This window comes from Balaenoptera musculus, chromosome 17, assembly GCF_009873245.2.
Source record: "Balaenoptera musculus isolate JJ_BM4_2016_0621 chromosome 17, mBalMus1.pri.v3, whole genome shotgun sequence".
Taxonomy (NCBI): domain Eukaryota; kingdom Metazoa; phylum Chordata; class Mammalia; order Artiodactyla; family Balaenopteridae; genus Balaenoptera; species Balaenoptera musculus.
Window position 1 is genome coordinate 7,392,341 of NC_045801.1, and position 24,427 is coordinate 7,416,767.

The 24,427-nt window shown below is 49.6% G+C and overlaps 1 protein-coding gene across 2 annotated transcripts in view; it reads left to right on the plus strand.

The window, feature by feature from the left end:
- The window catches only part of ZFAT (zinc finger and AT-hook domain containing), a 176,232-nt gene that overhangs the window by 15,694 nt on the left and 136,111 nt on the right, over positions 1–24,427 (plus strand). For both annotated transcript variants that reach the window (XM_036830778.1, XM_036830779.1), the window contains one exon: positions 11,301–11,477. In XM_036830778.1, coding sequence (XP_036686673.1) covers positions 11,301–11,477 — 177 coding nt within the window. The remainder of the gene's footprint in view (positions 1–11,300; positions 11,478–24,427) is intronic.

Genomic DNA, 24,427 nt, shown 5'->3' on the forward strand with positions numbered 1-24,427 from the left:
GCAGGCTCAGTAGTTGTGGCTCACGGGCCTAGTTGCTCCGCGGCATGTGGGATCTTCCCAGACCAGGGCTCGAACCCGTGTGCCCTGCATTGGCAGGCAGATTCTCAACCACTGCGCCACCAGGGAAGCCCTCCTTCTCTCTTGAAAGCAGGAGGTCATGGAGGTGAGCCCAGAGGCAGGGCCCCCAGGTGTGTTTGTTGTGGGTGCTGAGGGGGGAAATGGGGCCTTACAAGGAAAGAACAGGGGTTAGGAGTCCAATCTCCCGGGCACTTGGGCCATACTGCATCTCCATCGGAATCTGGAAATATTCCTGAGTTTCACTGATTCAAAGACTGATTTTAACATCCCTAAAATCAGGTGATGTCTTACAATTGGTGTGGTAAGAAACCAGCGTGTTTTAATTTATTTGGTAGCGTTTTAATCTCTTTTAGTGGTATGTAAAGTATCAGTGCCTCTTAAAATAGATGTTGTCTTAGATTTGAGGAGATACAATAAAGAAACCTATTTCATAGGATTGTTGTGAAGATTGAATACTCTTAGCATGAGGCTTGCGTGGTGCCAGCTCATGGTGAGTGTTTAATTGCTTTAAGCTTTCTTTTCTTCTCCCTCTTCCTCTTTGAATGCCCTTATTTTGGTTACAGCAAGTTCTCAGTAAGTGTGATGGTGATGATGATGTTATACGGCATATCCACAGCTCATGAAAAGTTCTGCAGAATAAACTAAATGGAAGGAAAGTGTTTTGTCCAAGCCCAGGCCTCTCTTCCTGAAGATAAAGGAAAAAAGTATTTTCGATTGTAGTAAGCTGCACAATACGAGAGTTTATTCATTACCTTGGATGTGACAGCAATCTGGCTGCATGTTGCTAAAATATTTCCACTCCTATTGGGAAGCTGCCAGCTCTTTTGAATTTAATAACTTAAGGGCAAGTGAACAACAAGAAAACAAAAATACAACTCTGAAAGAACTTGCCATCCTATTCTTCTCATAAGGTAGGCAATTTATTAGGGCCTTAATTTTGGCTCTTGAACTCTCTTTAAAGTTAATCAATCCAAGTAAAAGATAGTTGAAAAGCAGCGAAGGATGATTTATACTAATCAAGGAGAGGAAGGAAGAGAGTTTGTTTTACACTGTCACTTTTAAAGAGAGGAATTTAGTAGTCTAGTAATGAGCATTTTGTCTTCTTATGGTTATCGATAAATGTTTAAGGCTATTTGTGATCATCAGTTTGTCTAACATTGAGTGCCTACTGTGTCCCTAGCAGCAGCGTCACTAAGAGGATGGATGACATTGGGCTGGGCGGGGCGCTGGCTGCAGGTAATGAGTGCAGGTGGTATGGAAGGTGCTGGGGTGCAGAGCCCTGCTTCTCATGGAGGTGAGCACAGAGACCTGGCCTGAGCCCTGGCTGCCCCCTGTGAGCTACCTCACTCCACCTCTGCGGGACATTTGGACCTCATAGGGTGGTTGGGATTGGACGGGGTCATGGGTATGTCAAACAATATACCTGATTCTTCTCAAATTTAGTGCCTTTTCCAGAGACTCCAAGCTGGCAGCCATTGGTATGTTTTGTTGGCTGGAGTATTTTTTTTTTTAACTTTGTATTTTGAAATAATAGTAGATTCACAGGAAGTTTCAAAGATCGTGCAGAGAGGTCTTATATACCCTTTTCCAGGCTTACTCCAATGGTTATGTTTTTGGGAGGCGAGTAAAAAAATATATATAACATAAAATTTGCCATTTTAACCATTTTTAGGTGTATCGTTTAGTGGCATAAGGACATTCACATTGTCGTGGAACCATCACCACCATGCATCTCCAGAACTCTCTTTTCTTTTTTAATTAATTAATTAATTTTATTTATTTATTTTGGGCTGTGTTGGGTCTTCGTTGCTGTGCGTGGGCTCTCTCTAGTTGCAGCGAGCGGGGGCTACTCTTCATTGCGGTGCGTGGGCTTCTCATTATGGTGGCTTCTCTCGTTGCGGAGCATGGGCTGTAGGCACGCGGGCTTCAGTAGTTGTGGCACGTGGGCTCAGTAGTTGTGGCTCGCGGGCTCTAGAGTGCAGGCTCAGTAGTTGTGGCGCACGGGCTTCGTTGCTCCGCGGCATGTGGGATCTTCCCGGACCAGGGCTTGAACCCTTGTCCCCTGCATTGGCAGGCGGATTCTTAACCACTGTGCCACCAGGGAAGCCCTTTCCAGAACTCTTTCATCATCCCAACCCAGCGGTTACATCTTGTGAAACTGTCATGCAATATCAAAACCAAGAAATTAATGTTGGTGTAATGGGCGCGTATGGTTCTAATCCATTTTTACCACATGTGTAGATTTGTGTAACCACCCCTGCAATCAAGATACAGAGCTGTTTGATGACATTTTATCAGTTTGAGTAAAGTGGAGAAACCCTGTGTCCTTTTTTTTTTTTTTTTTTTTTTTTTGGCGTTGGGGTGCAGCTTGCAGGATCTTAGTTCCCTGACCGGGGATCGACCCTGGGCCCTCAGCAGCAAGAGCACTGAGTCCTAACCACTGCACCACCAGGGAAGTCCCAACCTTGTGTCCCTTTACCTCCCCCGTTTATAATTGTCATAAAAATTTCTTCTGCAGACGTTGAGAACCGCATCAGACAGAGTTATACTTTTTGTTTAATAGCAAACGTCATTTAGGAAATCAACAGGAAAAAGGAAATCTGATGTATTTGCCCAAAGTTTTACACTTTCCTTTGTTCATTTTACCTTTCTTGATGTCACAGGAGTCGTTGTTTTAGCATTTTCCTTCTGTTTAGAGAACTTCCTTTGGTCATTCTTTTAGGTTGGGTCTGCTGGTGACAACTTCTGTTTCTTTTCCTTCATCTGGGAATGTCTTGGTTTTCCCTCCATTCCTGAAGGATGTTGCTGCTGGCTGTAGGATCATGGGTGGACAGTTCTCTCCTTTTTGCACTTGAAAACTGTGCCACTTCCTTCTGGCCTCCACGCGTCTAAGGAGAAGTCTGCTGTCAATCGGATAGTTTTTCCACACAGGAAACTGTTTTTCTTGCTAATTTCAGGTTTCCTGTCTGTTTTTAGTTTTCAGAAGCTTGATTATAATGTGTCTTGTCATAGATTTCTCTGGGTTTACCCTGTTTGGAGTTTGCTCACCTTCTTGACTGTGTGGCTTTATGTCTTTTGCCAACTTTGGGAAATTTTCAGCCATTATTTCTCAGAATACTTTCCCACCCCACTGTCCTTCTCCCTTCCTGGGACTCTACTGACACAAATGGTAGACTTGTTTTTTGTTATAGTCCCACAGGTCCCTGAGGCTGTCTTTGTTCTTTTTCAGTCTGTTTTCTCTGTTATTCAGATTGTGTGTTTTTTATTGTTCTATTTTCAAGGTCACTGATTCTTCTCGCAGGGGTGGGGATGGGCTGCAGTGTTGTCTGTGGGGTTTGAGTGTTGCAGGATGGATATTGCCTAAAAGGTTTGTGTCTTGTGAGGCTGTCCCTTTCCTGGCCCGCTGGCCAGTGAGAGCAGGCTCTTGTTGGAGCTGTTTCTTCCTGTGCCTGTTGATGTTTCTGCTTCTGAGTTCTAGGGGGTGAAAGGAAAGCTCCGGGCACTTACTGTCTCAGCTTGCAAGGTTGTTTGTTAGCTGCTCTGCCACCTTCTCTCCGACTTTCACAGTCTTATGTGTATTTTATCTGTGACGTCCAGGGTTTTAGTTGCACTTAGTGGGAAGAATAGGGAACGGTACATCTGCTGCATCTTTCTGGAACTTTTTGCCACTATATATATATATATATATATATATATATATATATATATATATATATATATATATATTTTAAATTAATTAATTAATTAATTTATTTTTGGCTGTGTTGGGTCCTCGTTTCTGTGCGAGGGCTTTCTCTAGTTGCGGCGAGCGTGGGCCACTCTTCATCGCAGTGCGCGGGCCTCTCACTATCGCGGCCTCTCTTGTTGCGAAGCACAGGCTGCAGACACGCAGGCTCAGTAATTGTGGCTCACGGGCCCAGTTGCTCCGCGGCATGTGGGATCTTCCCAGACCAGGACTCAAACCCGTGTCCCCTGCACTGGCAGGCAGATTCTCAACCACCGCGCCACCAGGGAAGCCCCACAATATATATTTTTAAAGACTTTATTTTTTTTAGGGAAGTTTTAGGTTTTCAACAAAATTGAGAGGAAGGTACAGATCTCCCATATTCCCCCTGCCTACAGGTATGCACAGCCTCCCCTGTTATCAACATCCCTACCAGGGTGGTGCATTTGGTACAGTTGGAGAACCTACACTGCCACATCGTCATCACCCAAAGCCCAGAGTTTACATTAGGCTTCACTCTTGCTGTTGTACATTCTGTGGGTTTGGGCAAATATGTAGTGACATGTATCCATCATTATGGAATCACGCAGAATATTTTCACTACCCTAAAAATCCTGTGTGCTCTGCCTGTTCATCCCCTCCACCCCAAGCATGGCCACCTTTTTACTGTCTTTTTACTTTTTACTGGAGGTCTTTTTACTGTCTCCATAATTTTGCCCTTCCCAGAATGTCATATAGTTGGAATCATACAGTATGAAGCGTTTTCAGATTGGCTTCTTCCACTTAGTAATATGCATTTCAGGCTCTTCCATGTCTTTTCATAGTTTGATAGATCATTTTTTTTCTTTTTTTTATTGAAGTATAGTTGCTGTACAGTATTATATGTTTCAGGTGTACAATATAGTGATTCACAATTTTTAAAGGTTATACTCCATTTATAGTTATTATAAAATATTGTCCATATTCCTGGTGTTGTACAATATATCCTTGGAGCTTATTTTATACTTAATAGTTTGTACCTCTTACTCCCGTACCCCTATATTACCCCTCCCCCCTTCCCAATAGCTCATTTCTTTTTAGTGCTGAATGATATTCCATTGTCTGGACGCACCACAGTTTATCCATTTGCCTACTGAAGGACATCTTGGTTGCTTCCAAGCTTTGGCAGTTACGACAGAGGTGCTATAAATATTTGTTTGTAGTTTTTTGTGTGGACACACATTTTCAACTCCTTTGGGTAAATACCCAGGAGCACGACTGCAGGATTATATGGTGAAGTACGTTTAGTTTTATAAAAAACTATCAAACTGTCTTCCAAAGTGGCCGTGCCGTTTTGCATCCCCAGGAGCAGCGTAGGAGAGATCTGTAACCACATCCATGTACGCTGGGAACCTTTAGGCCACGCAGGCTGCCACATCCCTCCAAGCCCTGTTACCTCACCCCTGACGGCTTCTGCCATTTCTGCCAGTTGCCTTCCCACGTGGAGGGCCTTGCTGTGTATGACCTGTTCCTGGGGCTACCTTCCTGCCACTTCCTTTTCTTACCTTCATAATGCCCTGTTGGGTTTTTGTCAGCTTTCATTTGGATGAAGCACGTTTCAGGGTGTGGCTGGGAGTCCGTGTCTCTGAGTAGGTCCCCACAGCTCTCCTCCCTCATCCTGGTCTCCGATGGTCTGGCCTGGCCTCGGGTAGATGCGTGGGCCCTCACGTGGGCCTTCACTCTCTTGGTGCTTTGAAGGAGGAAGTTGGGATGTCGGAACCAGCTTACCTGTGCCATCTCCCTTCCCCAGAACCCTCTGATGCCTGTGTGTTTCCAGTGAATCTGGCTGCTGTGTTTGTGTCACGCCTGTGTCATGAAACCCAGACTGAAAAGCACCACAGGGCGCACTTCTGTCCTGGGCTACCCCCTCCCGCCCCTTATACCGTGAGTGCAAGCGTCAGTGCCGGGCCCACAGGTGCGCAGGCAGTCGGGGGCTGGGATCCCGCACCCTTCCCGCCCAGCGCCGGCTGCCCCACGAGACCTCGCAGACTTTGAGGCCACTTCTAACGTTGCTTCTGTCGGAAAACGTAGTTTGAGTTTATGCTCGGGGTCCCTGAGACCCCCAGGTCAGCGACACCAGATGCCCCGTCCCTTCCTTCTGTGTGGAGCTCAGCGCTGGGGGGCGGAGGGAGGGAGGAGGGCCCAGGGCGTGGGGGGAGACGGGGCAGCGGGCAGCAGAGGCGTGTGCGTGGGGTGTCCCTGTCTCTCTCTGTCCCTGGACGCACAGCACAAGCCCCTGCTCAGCGATGCTGTTCTTCGCGGGGGATGGTCAGGCGGCCGTCTCTGCTCCGCGTGCTTCTGTGTTGCCTGTTACGCCACGAGCGCGGATTCGTCCTGTGACTTCTGTAATAATTAATAATAATAATTTACAAGGTGGCTTAAGGGCCGAGAGACCTGGAATGCCTGGATCGCATCCTGCTCTGGTCGTCCCACCCTTGAGTCCCCACAGGAGATGCACTTACAAAGGACAACAGCACAAAGGAAAGGACGCCCTTGATTGTGTGCTGGGCCGGACGTCCTGTGAGCCGGCTGGAGCACACGACTTCAGCTCAAGGCTGGACTGACCTTCTTCGCCTGTTTGCTCGAGGGCCTGAGAATGGGGAGGAGAGGCCTGGCCACCCACGCCGGTGACCTGTCAGCTCCGGGTGGCCTTCCCTAGGGTCAGAGGGGCCTGACCGCCCTCCCGGGACCCACAGGCCCTCCAGGTCATGACCTTCCTCTGGGAGGAGCGGTCAGAGGCCCTTGTTCGTCTCTGGTTCCTAGGCAGGGGTGAGCAGGTAGGGGGTCAGAGGTCGCAGACAGGACCTGGCTGTTCCTGGCTGGGAGTGTTTGCAACTCAGAGTTCAGAAACGAGGACTTTATGCAGTTAGTTTAAGAGTTTTCCTTTTTAACAGTACAGAGTAGCTGATTAAAAACTGGCAAAAGTTCATAGAAATCGAACGCTCAAACCCCAAACTTCTGTGATTTTCCTTGTGCTGAACACGTCATTTTCCCTTTGAATCCTTTTGTTAAGGATGAGTACACAGTAATTGAACCTAAAAATGCATTCAAATTTTGGCATCTTCATCAGAATTTGCTGACAACATAATTATGATTATATTTCAGGGTATAAGATCCATTTTTTTCATATTAGTCTACTATAAAAAAAATGAAAAGAGCTGCTTTGTTGTTATTTTGGTAGGTTAACAATTGTTAATGTTTGCGGGATGCAGCCCTATCTGACACTTTCTTTGCGTGTCTTGGCATCTTGCTGATACACTGCTGTGCGAACGTGTCTAGAGAGTGCACAGTTTCCCTCCTTGCCAGAGGCCTGGGGGCGGCTCACAGATGATGATCCGGAGGGAACACTGCCGGGGCTTCTGAACAGGCTGTTCCTAGTGCAGGACTGCCCTGCTGGGAGCAAAACCGGCCCACCCGCTGACCCGGCTCAGGAGGGTTCTGTGGTCCTGCTGGCCGTTGTGTAGCCGTGTTCCCTCCCAGTGCTGACCCCGGAAGGACCGAGTGGCCCATCGGAGACGTTGGGCCTGGCTCAGGTGAAGCTGGGCTCTGCCTCGGGGTCAGCCTCTCCGAACCCCAGTCCTGCCCCTGTCGTGTGGGGATGAGAGTCCTGGCTGGCCGGGAGGTGGGGGAGTGCGTGAGGTCGTGTTGTGGGGTGTGGCCTGGAGCCCGTGTGTCTGGTGCCTGCTGGAGCCTGAGTGCCCTTCTCAGGGCCGCTTTCACAGTCCATTCAGTGCCTCCTCCTGGAAGCCTTCCGGGAACTTTAGCCTAGGATCCCTGCCTTCCCTCTTCCCACCGTGTCTGTTGTTTGCAGCACCCATCTCGGCTTGCATGTTCCTTGAACACCTTTCTGGCCAGGCTGGGGCACGCAGCCTTGAACAAGAGGCCGCCCTGCCCGAGCTGCTCAGCGCTCATCACTCGGAGCCGTGTCCTGACTCCTGTGTTTACCTGCTACCTCACTTCTCAGGAGGTCTAGCAACCTTCCTGAGTTTTAAAACTCATATAGGCTCATTGTGGAAAATCCATAAGTGCCTATAAAGAAGAGTCCAGCAGGCAGGATCTTGCTGTGTTTCCTTTCAGCCTGGCCGTCTGTTCTTCCATCCATCCGCCCGTAAACCACGTCTCTCCATTGGGAACAAAGTCATGTACATACCGAGTTGTGGTGTGTCCCACTCTGTAGAACTGAACGTTTATTCTGAGCATTTTCCGTGTCACTCAGGTTCTTTACAAATATGATTTTCAGTGGCTGCGTGGAATTTCTCTGGGGGATGTGCCCTGACGTGCCCGCTGCAGAGCACGTGGTGGCTTCTGGAACTTGACAGGCACCTCCGTGTTGAGTATCTTTGTGCACAATCCTTGTCTGCGTTTTGGATGCTCCTGAAGACTGGATCTCGAGAAGTGGAACCGCTGCTCAGGAGACACGAGCGGGCGTCTTGGAGGGGCTCCTGGCCCCTTCGCTGGTGGCACGGTGTGTTCCTGTCGGCCATTCCGAGCGCGGGCCCTGCAGTGGGACCCGCTGGCCTCCGTGGTCTCAGTGCAGATGCCGGTCCCCCACGCCGTCTCCCTCGCACGCGGAACCCTCTCCTCTGTGACAGTTGTCCTTGCTCATGTGTGCTTGTCTCCGCCTGCACCTCGGGGACCCCAGGTCCAGCGCTGGACACACGGTGGGCATTCGGGAGACGCACTGATTGATGGCAGATGGCCAAGGCCAGGCGGCGCTCCGGGCTGCTCAGGCCTCCAGGCTGCTCAGGCCTCCAGGCTGCTCAGGCCTCCAGGCTCTGTGGGACACGGGGCAGTAGGTTAGTTACAGCTGATGCCAACACGTGGTCACATGCAGATGCAAAAGTAGTTGTATTTATTTGGTCTCCAGACAATGCCTGGTGTGCCTGGGAACTAAGGGACCCCTCACGGTAACCCTGTGGTCCCCGACAGTGCTCTCTGCTACGTGTCGCAGAATTCCCTTTCTCCTGAAAGCATAACGGGAATCAAGAATACGTCCTGGTCTGTAGGGAACTTGTTTCGGTAAAAGCCCTAAGATGCCGTTGTTCTGGGCGTGTCTGTTTCCCCCGTGGGCTGGTGGCCTCCTCTGTGCAGGACCTCATGCCCGACTCATCTTTGCGTCCCTGGTGCCTGCACTGGGGCCCACCCTGTGGCCGCTGCTCTGTGGATGCCGAAATGATCAAGAAAGAACTTGATACGTGATTTGGGGATTATGCTCCGCTCTGTAATGATTTTCATTTCAGACTCAGTTGGCTACAGGGATAAGCGTTTTAGCTGTAACTTGGAGGCGCTCAGCTCATGGTCTGTCGCCAAACAGAGTTCTTGTCAAAAGCAGGTGGCAGAGAGTCTGGGTGTGACTTGGGCAGATTGCTTCTCCCCCCGGTCTCAGTTTCCTCAGCTGTGGAACGGGGATGACAGACCCCCTTTTGCCTAAATCATAGAGTCGTCATAGGATCAGCAGGGTGCACGTTGCAAACGACATGGCCTCTTACGAAGAAAAAAGCTGTCACTTGATCTCTTCCTGTTTTGGAAGCATTTTGGGTTCCTTAGGCATCAAGCATTTCTTGGAAAAAAATAAAATATCGATTGACGGTATTCATGAGAGATTTTCATCGACGAAGCAATGTTCTGCTTTGTTAAATTTCTATTCCATGTGCCATTTGGTGGGAAAGAATTCTCGTAGGTCATTATCTCGCCTGCTTGTTCATGGAGAAACCCTTTCTCTGAAGGCAGAGAGGGCCTCATTTCTGCTACGGGGCCTCGCGGGCTCGGTCCTCACGGTGGCAGCACCGTGTAGGTCCACTGCTTTGCTTCCCCGTCTCCTTTCTGGTCTTGCTGTAAAGAGGAGGAAAATGGGGTCGGGGAGATTGGGGGAGTGGCATTCAAGAGAGATTTTTGCTTGGTTTTGTGGTAAGATGGGAGCAGTCATGGCGTGCAGAGGTCAGCAGGGGGGAAAAGTGGCTGACCTGGAGAGAGAAGCAGGGTTCCAGAACAGTGATGTGAGGTGGTGGGAGAGGCGGGGGTTTGGAGCGCACGGGCCACGGCGTTGCCCTCTGTCCTGTGCCTTCCGGGGTGAGGGCCGGCCGAGCAGTCCTCCAGGTATAGGGGCTTGGGGTGCGTTGTCTTTAGAAAGTTTCCATGCTGGTCTGCTTTCTCTCACCTCCACGAGCTGCTAAACCGTGTTCAACATTCCGCCTGCCCCGGGGTGGACCACTCCGCATACAGCCCCCTTCTGTGCCGCTGCTGGGCCCCCTCTCCTCCCGGCAGGAGCGGCAGGTGGGCGGCTGCTCCAGGAGGCTCTGGCACCGTCTTCTGGCCGCTTCAGGGAAATGGGAAGCCGGTCGGCAGCTGGCTGTGAGCACGGGGGCGAGGGGAGAGGAAGAGGTGCGATAGACTTGGTCGCCATTGGCAGAGTCGGTGGCCTCGACGCCTTGCACGAGGCCGTGTTAACAGTCCCCGTGAGGCTGGCGGTGGTGCGTGTCGGGAGCCCGGCAGCGTGGGGTGGATTTCCAGCGGTTACAGCTGCGCCGGGCGAGAGCACAGAGTAGGTGGAGGCTTGCACTGAATCGGGGCGTGGCTTACTGAGCCTCCTGGGTTCCCGCTGCAGAGGAGACTTGTTACCTGCATGTCCTGTTCAGTGTTGCAACCGAGAGATTATTACTACCTCTCCGAGGTCATCCAGCTTTACAGCATTTAGGGTCTGGAGTTGGAAATTGAACCTTCAAAGCCATCATACCAATTCTTCCTTTCAGTGTAAATGTGGAAAAACAATCTAGCTTTTGTTATTGGATCCTAAATTTAATATTCCTATATGTGCCTGTAATTATTTTATTGGACTCAAAAATGAGTTGTTTTCCCCATATGTCTTCCCGTCTAGTATAATGGGATGAACGTAATGGACTGTTAATAAATATTTGTGAACGGTGGTAATGCTTTAAATAGGAACTAAATGGCTTAAAAAAGCAACAGCTTCCCATTCTTCTTGCTCTTAGTTCCTGTGCCCGCCAGTGAAAGGTGCTTGGCTCTTAAGAAATGCTGTTTTGATCATTTTTTCCTTGCACCTAATTTGAGTGAGTCTCACTAGAATACTTCAGTGTTGTCAGTGTGGTTCATTCGTTTGAAGGTTGGATTAATTTTCAAGTTCCATATTCATATTTTACTTTGCTATGTGAATCCGGAATCTAGGCTCTTGAGTAGATTAGGGTAACAGGGAGGTCCATATTAGACACGGTCCAGAAGGACTGAGGTTTTGGAATATTGAAGAAAGAATTTTCTGGCAACCGGGGCCACCTGCAGTTAGAAGTGAGCTGCTTGGCTGTGCAGCGTCCACTCGAAGGACACACCTGTTGGCGCCTGGTGATTGCTCAGAAGAGCAACCTTCAGTATTTTTCTTTGGCATTTGGATGTAGTCATTGTTTCGGTGAAGATGAAATAACATATTTTGCTTTTTTTTTCCTTCCAGAAAACCCAGCCATCTTCATGTGTAAATGTTGTAACCTTTTCTCACCAAGTCAATCGGAACTCCTCTCCCACGTTTCTGAGAAGCACGCAGAAGAGGGGGTTAATGTGGATGAGATCATCATTCCCCTGAGGCCTCTGAGTACCCCTGAACCCACCAACCCAGGCAAAACCGGAGATGGTAAGGGGGCTGGGGTGCTGGGTGAGGGCGCCACGCCCACGGTGTGCCTGAGGGCGATGATGATGCTTATTTGCTCTCAGATGCTTTGATTCTCAGTTTCTGTCTGGTGGGCATAGGGTCTCATAAAAATCCAAATCTCCAACCGGAAGTAACAGTAATTTCCATTTGTAGATCTGCTCAAGTAAGATTGTGTGTTTGACTTCCCTGTACCCATTCTCTGTAGGTGCTTCTCCAATGCCTGGTTGGTAGATGGAGGGATGGATGAATGAATGAATGAATGAATGAATGAAATGAGTTGACACCATCCAGCAGGGTAAAAAGCATGAGCTTATTGTCCGACAAGCGTGTTTAACCCGCCTCCAGCACCTGCTACCGCATTACCTGCAGCAAATGATGTTACTCCTCTGAGCCTCACGTTGCTCACCTGAAAAATGAAGACAAATCTGCCTGTTGCAAGGGGGTCTGTGAGGATTAAGGCAAAGATATGGTGACAGCACCAAGGATGCTGCCTGGCACAGAGAAGACGAAAGGGAAGCTGTATGATAACATACGTCATGAATGAATAAGGATATATAATCTTCGAAACAGCACGGCTGGACCGCTCATGTGTACCTGGAACAGGGATTCCCATCGCAGAGCTTTGATTCGCAGAATGCTTCAGGTTCACAGTCAGTGTCGGAAGTGAGATACATCTTGTTTGCAGTGTCCAGACACTTCCCACTGAATGGCATCAGATGCAGCAGGTGGATGGATTAGAGAAACCATCCAGGCGCTGTAATTAGGTCCCCACAGACAAAGAAAATATATGGTATAGGAGGAACAGCTGAAAACCAGAGTCAGAAAAAGCCCCAAGAAAACTATTTTTATACGATGAGAGATGATGGCCAGTCTGCTGTGCAGAAGCGCGATCTGTGGCGGTAAACGTCCCGTCGCAGGATTCGTTAGTCACACTAATAATCCAGTTGCTCTTTCTTGGGAATATTTAGACTGGCATTTCTAAAGAGGCTGGCTTATTGATCATCTGTCTGACACCGTTAACAAGGAGAGACTCCAGACACAAAAGGTTTTGGTTGAGTCCCTCTGGCCATTCCCAGGGTGCTCAGAGAAACATGCCTGACAGAAGATTGAGTTGTTGAGAAGTTAGGAGAAATTCTACTTGTTACTGTTAGTGGCATAAGGTGAAAACTCTCCATTCCCGACATCTCGGCGCTCACGGGGGTTTCCTCCGTCTCCTGGCTGCTCCTCCAATTGTTGGGCTGCACCCTGCAGGCCTACAAGGCCTGTGCTTGCCCAGCTTCAAGGCCAAAGAAAGAGCCCGGAGTCAGCAACAGAGACATCAGGGGTTTAATGGGTGGGGGAGCTTACAGGTCTGAAGCAAAGTCCTGGAGGGACACCCCACCGTGTGCGGGGCACAGTGGGCAGGACATGGGGCAGTCTTTGCTCCCGGGGGAAGGGGAGGTTACCAGTTACAGGGGAATTGACATCAGGTGGGCTCATTAGTTACGAGGGAAACCAGTCGAGGGGCACAGCCCTCACCGCCCCTTTGATAAGCTGTCACTAGCTGGGGCCTGGGCAAGACGGAGGAAGGGCAGTCATGTGAGTAGGGTGTAGGCGAAGCAGGCCCTGACCGGGCAGGGGGTGGACAGAGAATAAAAGAACAGCCATCTGAGGGGCCTGACCGTACCCTCCACCCCTGCGTACCCTGCACGACCCTGACAGTCTTGGTCCGCTCGTCTTCCTTGATATCCCTGGGGTCGGGTGTGTGGGGGCACTGCAGCCAGACGCCACAGCACAGTAGCATGAGTGAGACACCTAGAACTGTACGCTCAGAGCAGTCATTTGCCGCGACGTGGGCAAAGTTTGGAGCCAAGTGCTTACAAGGTCAATGGAGAGGGAGTCAATGGCAGCAGTGCGCTGTCCAGTTATAAGGAAGGTAAGGCCATGTCTAGTTTTCACAAACCCAGAGCCACCCCATGGGGAGGCGAAGGCCCGGCTTTAAGGGGAACATTCTGATGGCCTAGCCAGGAGTCAGCAGTCACAGGACAGGTCTGCCACCCTGTGTTATGTTGGGTGCTATTAGGGGTGGACCTGTTGGGTCTTTCTAAACAAAAAGCAGTTAATCCCACTAGCTGGACTTGTGTGTCCAGAAGCCAGCCTATTCCACTCCACCCAGCATAGCCCAGGGGGGCTCTTAGGCAGTCAGCTGTACAATAACGTTTACCGATGGGGGTCCTTCTGATGTACTGGCTTGTGGGACAGGAAGATGGTGAGAGTCTTTCTCCCCCATGGTCAGTAGTCCCCGCATAGTCACAGTAGCCGGGTCGATTTTTCGTGGAAGCCTGGAGGAGGGCGACCACGGCATCTCGCGGGACACTCAGCAACTAGACTCATTTCGCAGTGAGGCCCGTGCTGCTGCTGTGTCCTCGGATACACTTCCTCCCTCAGGCCGGGGACGAAATGTGAGACACCTAACAGGCACGACACAGGGGAGGTCGTGACAATTAAGCACAATACGAGCAGTAACCACATCTGAGATACAGTTCAGAAGACTCTTCAGTAATAGGAGAACGTGTCTAAAATCGCATATACAGTGGCCACCTAGTTTTACCTTGGATGTCTGAACCGTTTTGGCTTTCAAATGCATTCCCTTCCTCAATGGCCAAAGCAGACGTACAACGCCTGTCTGAAAGGCCACAAGACAGGCTGCTCTGGTCAGTAAAGTTTAAGTTAAACCATGTGTAAGCCGGAATGACTTCCGCATACTGCAGCATGTGCAGATTTTTCCATCATTTCCCCTTTTGATTGCACGTCTTCCAGTAGAAAGCACTGATGATCAAAGCATTTGTCCCGAGATGCTGGGGCGCTTTCTCCTACCCCAGGTTCAGATCACGTGGCTGCTACGTCTCCTTTATATTCACCTAGTCGTTCACATTGGGGGAAAACTAACCAGATCTCGTGAACAGGCTCAGGTATGTTAATGGGGGAAACACTCTATAGGTTATACATTTTATCACTTGTACCCAGTTGTCACACAAGCACTGTACATGTGCTTTTAGCAGCGGACTTAAAGCAAGCAGTGTCGTACTTCATGAGTGATTATACTCTGTGACAGTTTCACTAGATCATTTTCTTTCAATCCAGAACATCAGGGCAAAAGTATGGCTAACACAATAACTTACATAAATACAGACCTCAATTAACAGAACTGGAATTTAACATCCACTGAAACATAATATTGTTCTCTCTAAAATTACCCTCATCTCCACCAAACTCAGCCAATCAAAATTAATTTGTTGGCAAAATAAGTCTGGTCAGTTGACCACATAGGCTCCTCCAAACTGGCTGAGGGGGAAGTCCTCAGGAGTCTCAGACTGAATTCCCAAAAGGCCTCTCAGGGCCAGGAAAACCATGCCAAAGGCCTGCCATCAGGCTCTGCCTCGGTGGACCTCTCGGTCCCCAAAACACTGAGATTCCGGCACATGCCAGGAGACGGTCTTCCCCATTCATCTGATAAGGCTGCTCAGAACCCTAGAGTTCCCAGTTTCTGGAGGGACCAGGCAGAGAGAAAAGAAGAATGTTTCAATTCTACCCACAGGTGTAATTTACCCAGTTGCTGTAAGTCATAACCAACTTGAGGGGAAGGGTTTCCCTCTATCTGGAAAACAGATCAAACCAGGAACATTCCAGACAAAACCCATAAAAATTATAACCATATTGACCAGTTCACTCAGTAACCAATCTTTCTGTTAACTTTTAATGAAGCCATCAAGTTTTCCATTAGGATTCTTTAATTTCTTACCCAGTTCAGCAGTATATTCTGAAGTTTATCAGAGACCTGTTACTGTCAAAATGTCCTTAACTGTGAATCTTCTTGAAGATGAAGCACTTTTGCAAAAGCATCAGAGTAAAACAATAACTGTCTATAAAAGACAAAAGACTTAAAAAAGTCATGGTTAAACACCTGATTACAATGTAATCGATAAACTTGGTTACAATAACTAGAATTATGACTGATTATAATTTTATCCCTTGAAAACCATAACCTCTGGCAAAAACCAAGAAGCAAGTCATTCTGCATTTCCTGATAGGAAAATTTAGTGCTTTAGTCTTCCTCTCGTAAGCAGGCATAGGTAGATAAACTTAGACCCACCCAGCAATTAATGTTCTAATATTTTATCTTATTTGAAATGACCCATGAATTTTCTTCTTTTAACTTAGTTTCAAGTTCCCGAAATCTGGAGAGACTATTTTAGATGGACATTCCCCTAACATAATTATTTCTATAGAGTTTACCTAGAGGCTCTTTTTTCTCCTTTACTCTTAGAGATCACAAAAGATTAAAGTTCCGTGGAGCCTAGGTAGATCATTTATTTCTCAAAGGCACAAGAGAAATACCAGTTCCTTCTAGAGAGCTAGCTTAACCAATTACAAAAGGCTCACTTAGATACAGTAGCAGAGCCGTTAGAGGGCACTGCTCTCCAGATCTCTCGGCAGCCCTCACTCAGCAAGGACAGCCGCCCTGGGATTTCCCCGCAACTTTGGGGCCCACGAGTTAGTGGACAGCCGCCCCGGGATTGCGCCCGCAGCTTTCGGGCCCCGCATGCTAGTGGACGGCCTCCGCAGCTCTCCATGCCCGACATCTCGGTGCTCGCGGGAGTCTCCTCCGTCTCCCGGCTGCTCCTCCAATTGTTGGGCTGCACCCTGCAGGCCTACAAGGCCTGTGCTTGCCCAGCTTCAAGGCCAAAGAAAGAGCCCGGAGTCAGCAACAGAGACATCAGGGGTTTAATGGGTGGGGGAGCTTACACATCTGAAGCAAAGTCCTGGAGGGACACCCCACCGTGTGTGGGGCGTGGAGGGCAGGACGTGTTGGTAGCCTTGGTCCTGGGGTGGGAGGAAGGGGAGATTACCAGTTACAGGGGAATTGATGTCAGCTGGGCTCATTAGTTACCAGGGAAACCAGTCGAGGGGCACGCCCCTCACCGCCCCTTTGATAAACTATCACTAGCTGGGGCCTGGGTCAAGTACACAGGAAGGTCAGTCAGGTGAGTAGGGTGCAGGTGAAGCAGCCCTGGTCGGGCAGGGGATGGACAGAGAGCAAGAGTGCAGCCATCTTAAGCGGCCTGACCATGCAGTGTTCTTGTGGTACTCTTGGTATGATCAAATTCTTACCTTTGAACTTCTTTTAAAAGTTATTTTCCTTTATTAACTAATTTACTTTTCACTTAAATTCTTCTTGAATACATTTTCTCTTTGTGTGTGTGTGTGTGTGTGTGTGTGTGTGTGTGTGTGTATGTACTGGAAGATGAGTTGCCTGTGTAATTTAATTTTAAAAAGTATTTCTTAAGACTTTAATTAGACTTAGACTGTTAATATGAGAAAATTTCTTCAAGAGTCTTTCATTAAGAACCCCAAGTCCTTCCTCTCCTCTTTGTCCAAGCCCATAAAATTTGAAACTTCCAGAATCTTAGTTTCTCTCTAATGATTTCCATTCAGGTTTAACCTTCACAATTCATTTTAAGTTGAGAGATGCTTGAAATGGTTTAATTAAACCTTTACCTGAGTAGTAATTGATTTATTATTTTGGTCTCCCTTTATAACATGAAGGTTCCTAAATCCTCTGGTTTATTTTATAGCCTTTTAATCTCTTTTGCTCGTGTTGGAAAAGGTCTGCAGAAGAGCCTTTTATTTTTCTCCCTTCTTGCTAATCAAATCTCTGGCTCTGGTCCGAGAAAAAAATTCCCTAATGGACTAAGTTCATTCTCCCTCTTGTATGTAGGTATGAGTGTGTAAAAGAGAATGTGTGCGTGTGAGTGTGTGACTGTATGAGTGTGTGTTAGTGATTGGTGAATGGGTGTGTGATGGGTGTGTGCATGCGTGGTGGGTGTGTGTGTGTGTGATGGGTGAGTGTGCACTGGGTGAGTGCATGTGCGCTGGGTGAGTGCGTGTGCACTGGGTGAGTGCATGTGCGCTGGGTGAGTGTGTGTGGTGGGTGAGTGTGTGTGTGATGGGTGAATGTGTGTGCGCACACTTGTTCATCCTGATGGAGGCGGGGACACTGGGCTTACCTGAGCAGGAATTTACCTGGGTCTGCTGAGAGCCGGGTTTTGGTTCTTCCATCATCTTCCCCTTTCATACTTTTAATAGGAACTCTTCTTTTCTCCTTCTTCTCTCTTCCTTCTCTCCCCTTCCCCTTCCCTCCTTCTTAATTTATTCCTTAATTGCACCTGCTCTATGCCTGGGTGCTGTGCTAGGTGCTGGGAGCACAGAGCAGGCCCAGGCACTGTTCCTGCTGGTTCTGCCTCCTGGCTGGTGGGTGGCATTTGGACAAAGAGGCGGTTTCAGTGCAGTGGGGAAGGTGCTTCTCTGGGATTAGGTTTGGGCTGCTAAAGAGGCGGGACACGTGGTCTAGTTGGAGGGTGAAAGGAGGCTTCCCAAGGGAGGCTGGCGTCTAAATTTAAATCTCTGTGTTGTCTCTTCTGGGCACTTGGCACGAATAAAGTCACTCTGAGTGTGTAGGCATCTTGGACTCGCTGTCCCAGGAGCCGCTGCACCCCGAGCCCTCTCGTCTGCTCTGGCAGGCAGCCTGGGGACAGCGGCCTCCGATGGACTCAGGTTTCAGTGCTGGGGCTTTCATGGGATGCCGCGGCTGCGCCGGCACACCTGCTGCTTTTGTGGGGATTACAAAAAGGTGCCTCCATCCTGGGCCGATGAGTTAGTCATGGGCGTTCTTTCTGGGTGAACAGGGATAGAGTGTGCTCAGGGCTGATGCAGGCAGTGCAGGGCGCTCCGCCTGCTGGTGGAGCCTGGCCTGGGACAGGGACAGGCCCCCGCCTGCCCTCTGTGGCCCTCACGCAGGGGTCAGCCTGCACCACAGCCGCGGAGGGGCTGCTGGTGGCTTAGGCAAGTGGCTTTTGTTATCTGTTAAAGGGAGATAAGATATTAGCCTTTTTAAAAACGGATCCTGAGACAAATGCATGTTAGTACCTAACATCTTAGAACCTGGTGTGTGCACGGTGCCCTTCTAGCCCTCCCACCCCCTGTGTATCCATCTGCTGTTCAGGTCGGGAGTCGGGTCACACTGAAGCTTGCGGCTGGGTGAACTATCATCGTTTTCCTGCAGAACTCAGAGTAGAGGTCAAAATGTGCTATTTCTGTGCTCCGATATTAACCTAACTGGCGTGGATGTGAGGTTCACGGACTGAGGCAAACAGATCTGGGTTCAAATCCTAGCTCGGCTACTTCTGGGTCTTGGGGCAGACTGATTCATTTTCTTCTTCTCAGTTTTTTTAGAAAAATTAATTTATTTTTGGCTGCATTAGGTCTTCATTGCTGTGTGCGGGCTTTCTCTAGTTGCAGCGAGCGGGGGCTACTCTTCGTTGCGGTGCGTGGGCTTCTCATTGCAGTGGCTTCTCTTGTTGCAGAGCATGGGCTCTAGGTGTGCGGGCTCAGTAGTTGTGGCTCGCAGGCTCTAGAGCACAGGCTCAGTAGTTGTGGTACACGGGCTTAGTTGCTCCGCGGCATGTGGGATCTTCCTGGACCAGGGCTTGAACCCGCGTCCCCTGCATTGGCAGGTGGATTCTTAACCACTGCGCCACCAGGGAAGTCCTGATTAATTTTCTTAAGCCTCAGTGTCCTCTGTAGAATGGGAAATCCTCAGGGATTTGCTGGGGCAATGCATGTGAAGGGCTTAGCATGTGCCTGAGATGTATGTGCCTGGTGATTATTAATTGTTGCTGTTATTTATGTGGCATTTCCCCATTATTGCTGCTAAAACCACAGGGAGCAGTCTTGGGGTGCCCTCTGCCTCCCTGGAGCCTTGCATTATAGGGCAGGCTGCAGCCTGTCCTGTAAAGGGGTGCTGCGTCCCTGTAAACCTAAATGCCCCTAAAAGCCCCACGGTCCCTTGTTTCTGACATCATTCACCGTCTCTCTGTTGCTGCCTGGGCTCCTGGGCACTAAATGTCGGGGAGGCTGACTGCCAGGGCCTGGCAGTGTTAGTGGTTCAGGATATTCCTAACTTCTCGAGTTGGTGTGACTGGAGGTTGAGCTGCAAAGTGGGAGTTGGAAGGCTGGCTTTATCCTTGGTCTTAGGCAGAGTGGAATTTATACGCCTCTAATTCTATATTGGCTTTCTCGGTGTGTGAGATGTTTTAAAATGAAGAAATCAAGGAAAAAGTGCCTTAATGAACAAGAATGGGTGTACGTCGAGGAATCACACGATCTAACAGTGGACGGACTGGGAAGGTAATAGTGTCTTCAGAGAGACAGTCCAAGTCAGAATACTCACGCCTGTAGCCATAATAATAAGCAGTCGCCATATATCGATCACCTCCTAAGTGCTGTGCTCAGCATTTTAATGGACTGCTTTTTATTAATAGTGACTCTATAAAATAGAGGCAGTTTTGTGTTTATTTTTCATGTTAGAAACTGAGGCTGGCGGGGATTTGAACTTAGGTCTGCCTAACTCCCAGCTGCTGTTCTCTGCAGTGCACCTCTTGGCTCCACTACCATGTCCAGAACTGACCCGAGGGCCACAAGACCCAGCAGAAAGATCTGGGCGGCGAAGAAGGAACCCAGATCCTGGGTCTGCCAGCTCAGTGGAAGGTTCTGGAAAATGTGCCAAGTCCCTTCAACCTTTGGGTCGGTCCTTCATTTCTTTTCCTATTGAGGAGTTAGATTTGCTACATTCATCTCTGAAGGTTTTTATGAGGATAAAATGTGATAATAGCTGGGAAAGTGCCTCACAAACTTGAGTGATGTACAAATAAAGGGCTTATGTTATTAGATTTTTGATAATGTTGAGGTTTTTTTCATAATGCTCATGTCGTCTTTTGATTAAATTTAAAAACCTTGGGCTGATTCTTTCCATCCCTTGCTAGGTCGGGCCTTGGATCTACAAGGATAATTTTCTGCCTTTGAGGAAGTTGTCCCCAGTAATGGATTTGGGACAGGGCCCAGATGCACCGTGGCTTGCCCCTTTCTTCCTGTTGGAAACTTGGGACCTAGGAAATGCTTTGTTTTCGAAATGCATCTTTTCCTATTATTAAGCGGCTGATCAACGTGTATTTCTGTATTAAGTATCTGTTACGTCTCCAGCTCTGCCCGAGATCCTGTGGGACCTCAGGGTGTATGATGGAAGGTGGGGGGAGAGAAACACAGTCAGGAAATGGTGTGGGTGAGCTTGCACACGTGTGTGCCTTACACGCAACTGCGAGACCAGCCAGGGGCGGCCGAGCTGCCTCACAGAGGAGGTACTGAGATGTGAACTGGGCCTGGAGTTAGGGTCTGTCCTGGAGTTAGGGTTCTGATTGGGGTGCAGGAGGGCGAACAGCACAGGGAAGTAAAAAAGAGGCAGGTGTTCCCTCTGCATATTTAGGGAGGCCTAGAACACTGCCTTGAGTGGTTGAGAGAGAGAGAGCGAGCGAGCACGCATGCGCGTGTGTGTGCTTCTGTGTGTCTGTGCATGCGTGTGCACATGTGTAGGGTGAACTGTGTGATAAAGGGCCTGGAAAGCCAGGTTTCAGCGTCGTGGGGCAAAGTCCTCAAGAACAATGGAAAGTTCTAGAGCAAGTGAGTGGCAGTGAGACAAGGGGTGGAGGCTGAGAGAGACCAGAGCAGAAAGCTGGACTCTGAGATGGCGTGCAGGGGTCTAGGTGAGCAGAGAGGGGGTGTACGGGCAGATGTCTTCAGGACAAAATCCACAGAGTTCAGTGACGCCTGAGGAGAGGAATTTAGGGAGCAGGAACTGAAATTTCCTCCATTCAGATGCCATTAAAATGTGTCGATTTAGAGGCGACAGGATTTTCCTCGCCCAGTTCTAGGATTCTCTGCTCTTCTGTACCGTGGGGGTAGTTGACAGCAGCAACTCTTTTTCGGTGCTTAAATGATTCCAAGTTCATTTATGAGTATTTCATTTTTAGCTTGAGGTCTTGAGGATCTGAATTATGGATGCAGCAAGATGTAAGATTAGTTTTGTCACCGTCGTGTTAGAGGTTTTCCAGAGCTTTCAGGGCTGATTTTACATTTCTTCCTTGACAGCAGATTGCACCCTGCTTGTTGGGGTGCAATCACCACGATTTATGGGGTGCCCACTGGGCGGGACACCGGGTCACGTGCTGGGGGATAAAAAGCCATCGGGACGGGACTCAGTCTTCAGGGGGTCCTGCCTGTGGGGAGACACACGCACGACTCTCGGGTCCGGCCGGCCGTGCTGCACTCCCGCTGTGCGGGGAGAGGGGTCGCACCCGTGGGCACCGCGGCTGCCGCCTGCTCTGGGCATCCCCGGGGAGAGGGCGCTGGGTACGCTGCCACCATGAACGCCGAATCTGAACCTGAGGTGAAGGGCACGGTTTCTGCAAGACTTCTGCGTCTGCCCAGGATTGCTGACGCCAGCCACAAACTTGGGGGTTCCGAGGGCCACCCACACTTCTGCAGCTAGGTACAAGCTTGAGGCACCCAAAGGACTCCCTCAGGTTGGATAATTTTCTAGAACGACACAGAACTCAGGAAAGCACTGTACTTGTGATGACAGTTCTAAACAAAAAGGGTACAGGTCAGAACGAGCCAAAGGGGGAGATGCCTGGGTGAGGTCAGGACCGGGGGGGTTCCAGACAAGGGGCTTTCGGTCCCCCTCCTACACCCATGATGTCCTGGACGCCGCTGCCTTCTTCTGGCTACATTACATGATGGGACTCAAGAGTATTTCCAACCAGGGACGCTCACCCGAGCCTTTGGTGTCCGGAGATGTTTGGGGCTCGATGATTCACTGCTCACGTGGCTGGCCCCCAGTCTCCAGCTTCTCCTGCGGGTCAGACTAATACCTCTCTTCTCCAGTTCATCCAGAGGTCAGGACTGACCTGACCTGTTGCAGAGCCCCTGAAACAAATCACAGCATTAGTCCCGTGGCTAAAGCCCCGGTGCACGTGGGCACTGCTGTCAGGCAGGGCCTTCCAGGGGCCTAGAGGTCACCCCCAGTGGCTGAGGGCAGAGGCCAGACCTCTCTGCGGGTAAAGCCCCTTCTCACTGCCAGCTGCATCCTCAGGACATTTCAAGAGGAGGACCTGTGTCTGTATGGCGGGGTGCGGAGTCTGGCATCGGGCTTGGGCTGGACCACGGTCTCCTACAAACTGTTAAGCAGCACGTTTCTGCAGCGCCGCGATGTGACACGAGGCGGGCGTTTTGTTAGCCTCTTTGCGAATTCCGTCCTCTATTACCTGCTTGCTCCACTAGGTCGCTGCTGTAAGAATAATAAGGAGAGTTTTCAATGACGTGGCGGTGAAGAGTTTGTCCTTGCTCTGCCCCTCGCTCTCCTCACCTCCCCCTCCAGCCCCCCTTCCGCACCGGCTGGGCCTCGTGTCCACACAGCCGTCGTTCTCCTTGGTAAAATCTCAGTGTGGGCAGAGGGGTCCAAGGGGCTTTGCCCTTGCTCATTTGTTCTGGTCGCTTCGTTTGCTTCTCTGTTGTTTAGTACTTTTTCTCCCCTGTTCCTGACCACCCCATCCTCGTCTCTGACATGCCCGGTGAGATAGAGGGAAGGCAGTGATTGTGTGTTGGGGCTGGGCTGCCCTGGCACGGAAGGCCCCTGGTCGGAGCTCTAGGTCAAGGGGGAGCCGCCCTTGGCACTGCAGCTCAGTGGAAACTCTGCTCCCCAGGGAGCTCCCCTCTCTCAGCGCCTCCCCCATGCTGGTTGCCTGACCCCTCTTGAGCTCTTGGGGGACCCCCACGTCAGAGCAGCCTTGTCTGTTCAGAGCCCTCATTGTCACGCTGCTCTTTCCCTGCAGACTTGGCTCCAGAACCTTCCTGCCCTCCTCTCCCGCCCCATGGCTTTCCTGTCTGATTTGGGAGCACAAGTGACCCACTTAAAGAGTCCTCACGGTGGTAGCAGTGGGCACTGTGGCTGACGTTTCCTGGGCAGAACCGTAGCCTTGGGGAGAGCAGGAGGGACCTTGAACGGATCATAATTCCGCAGATGACATTCCCTCAAGATGGTGCTAGAACCTAGGACCCTTCCTCTGCCCTGATATTCAGATGCAAAGAGGGCTGCTGACATGCCGTGCCTTAGCCAGACAGGTGGCTCTCCAAAGATGGCACGGCGGCCAGGGCTGTGCTGGCCACCCTGCTTGGCCTCCTCTGGGTACCCCTCAAGTCACATCACCTAAGACACACCACTCCACCTTCACACAACGGCACGATGCCCCCTGACCCCACTCACCCATCTTAATTCCCACCTTCCCTTGGAGACAAGTGCCTTAACAATGAATGCTAATTAAGAAGAAATAAAAGATGAAAAATGATTTGAAACTTACTCTAAAGCAGCTCTGATCATGACATTTAAATCATTTGGTTTCTAGGAAACTTGAAACGTACTGTCTTTAGTCCTATAATTGGTGGCTTTAGATTGTAATTATTTTTTCTCTTTTTCATCAGAACAATTTGCATCTAATAATTATGTTGCCTTGAAATAGTCTGAATAGTTGTGTAACTCATTAAGAGCATGAAAAGCCAAGCAGCCTTTGAGAACGCTTTGCAAAGAAGTCCTTAGCAAGTTTCTGAGAACTGGATTTCAGTGGAAATGGTGGTTCATAAGGAGCCTGGTTTGTGAACTGGGGGCTGATGGTCACAACTTAAAATCCTCCCCAGGACTTCCCTGGCGGTCCAGTGGTTAGGACTCCACACTTCCACTGCAGGGGCCGTAGGTTTGATCCCTGGTCGGGGAGCTAAGATCCCACAGGCTGCTCAGCCAAAACAAACACAAAAACAAAAACAAAAACATCCTGCCCACCTTACAGAAGAAGCACGTGCAGAGGTTCTGATAAAGTGATATTCTTAAATCACATTATTACAAAATTGATTATACAATAGCATAGAGGTGCAGAGATATTAGCACTAATGATTGTTTGCAGCTGTTCATTTCTGGAACTGCTTCAGACTTTCCTTTTTTAACAAAACGT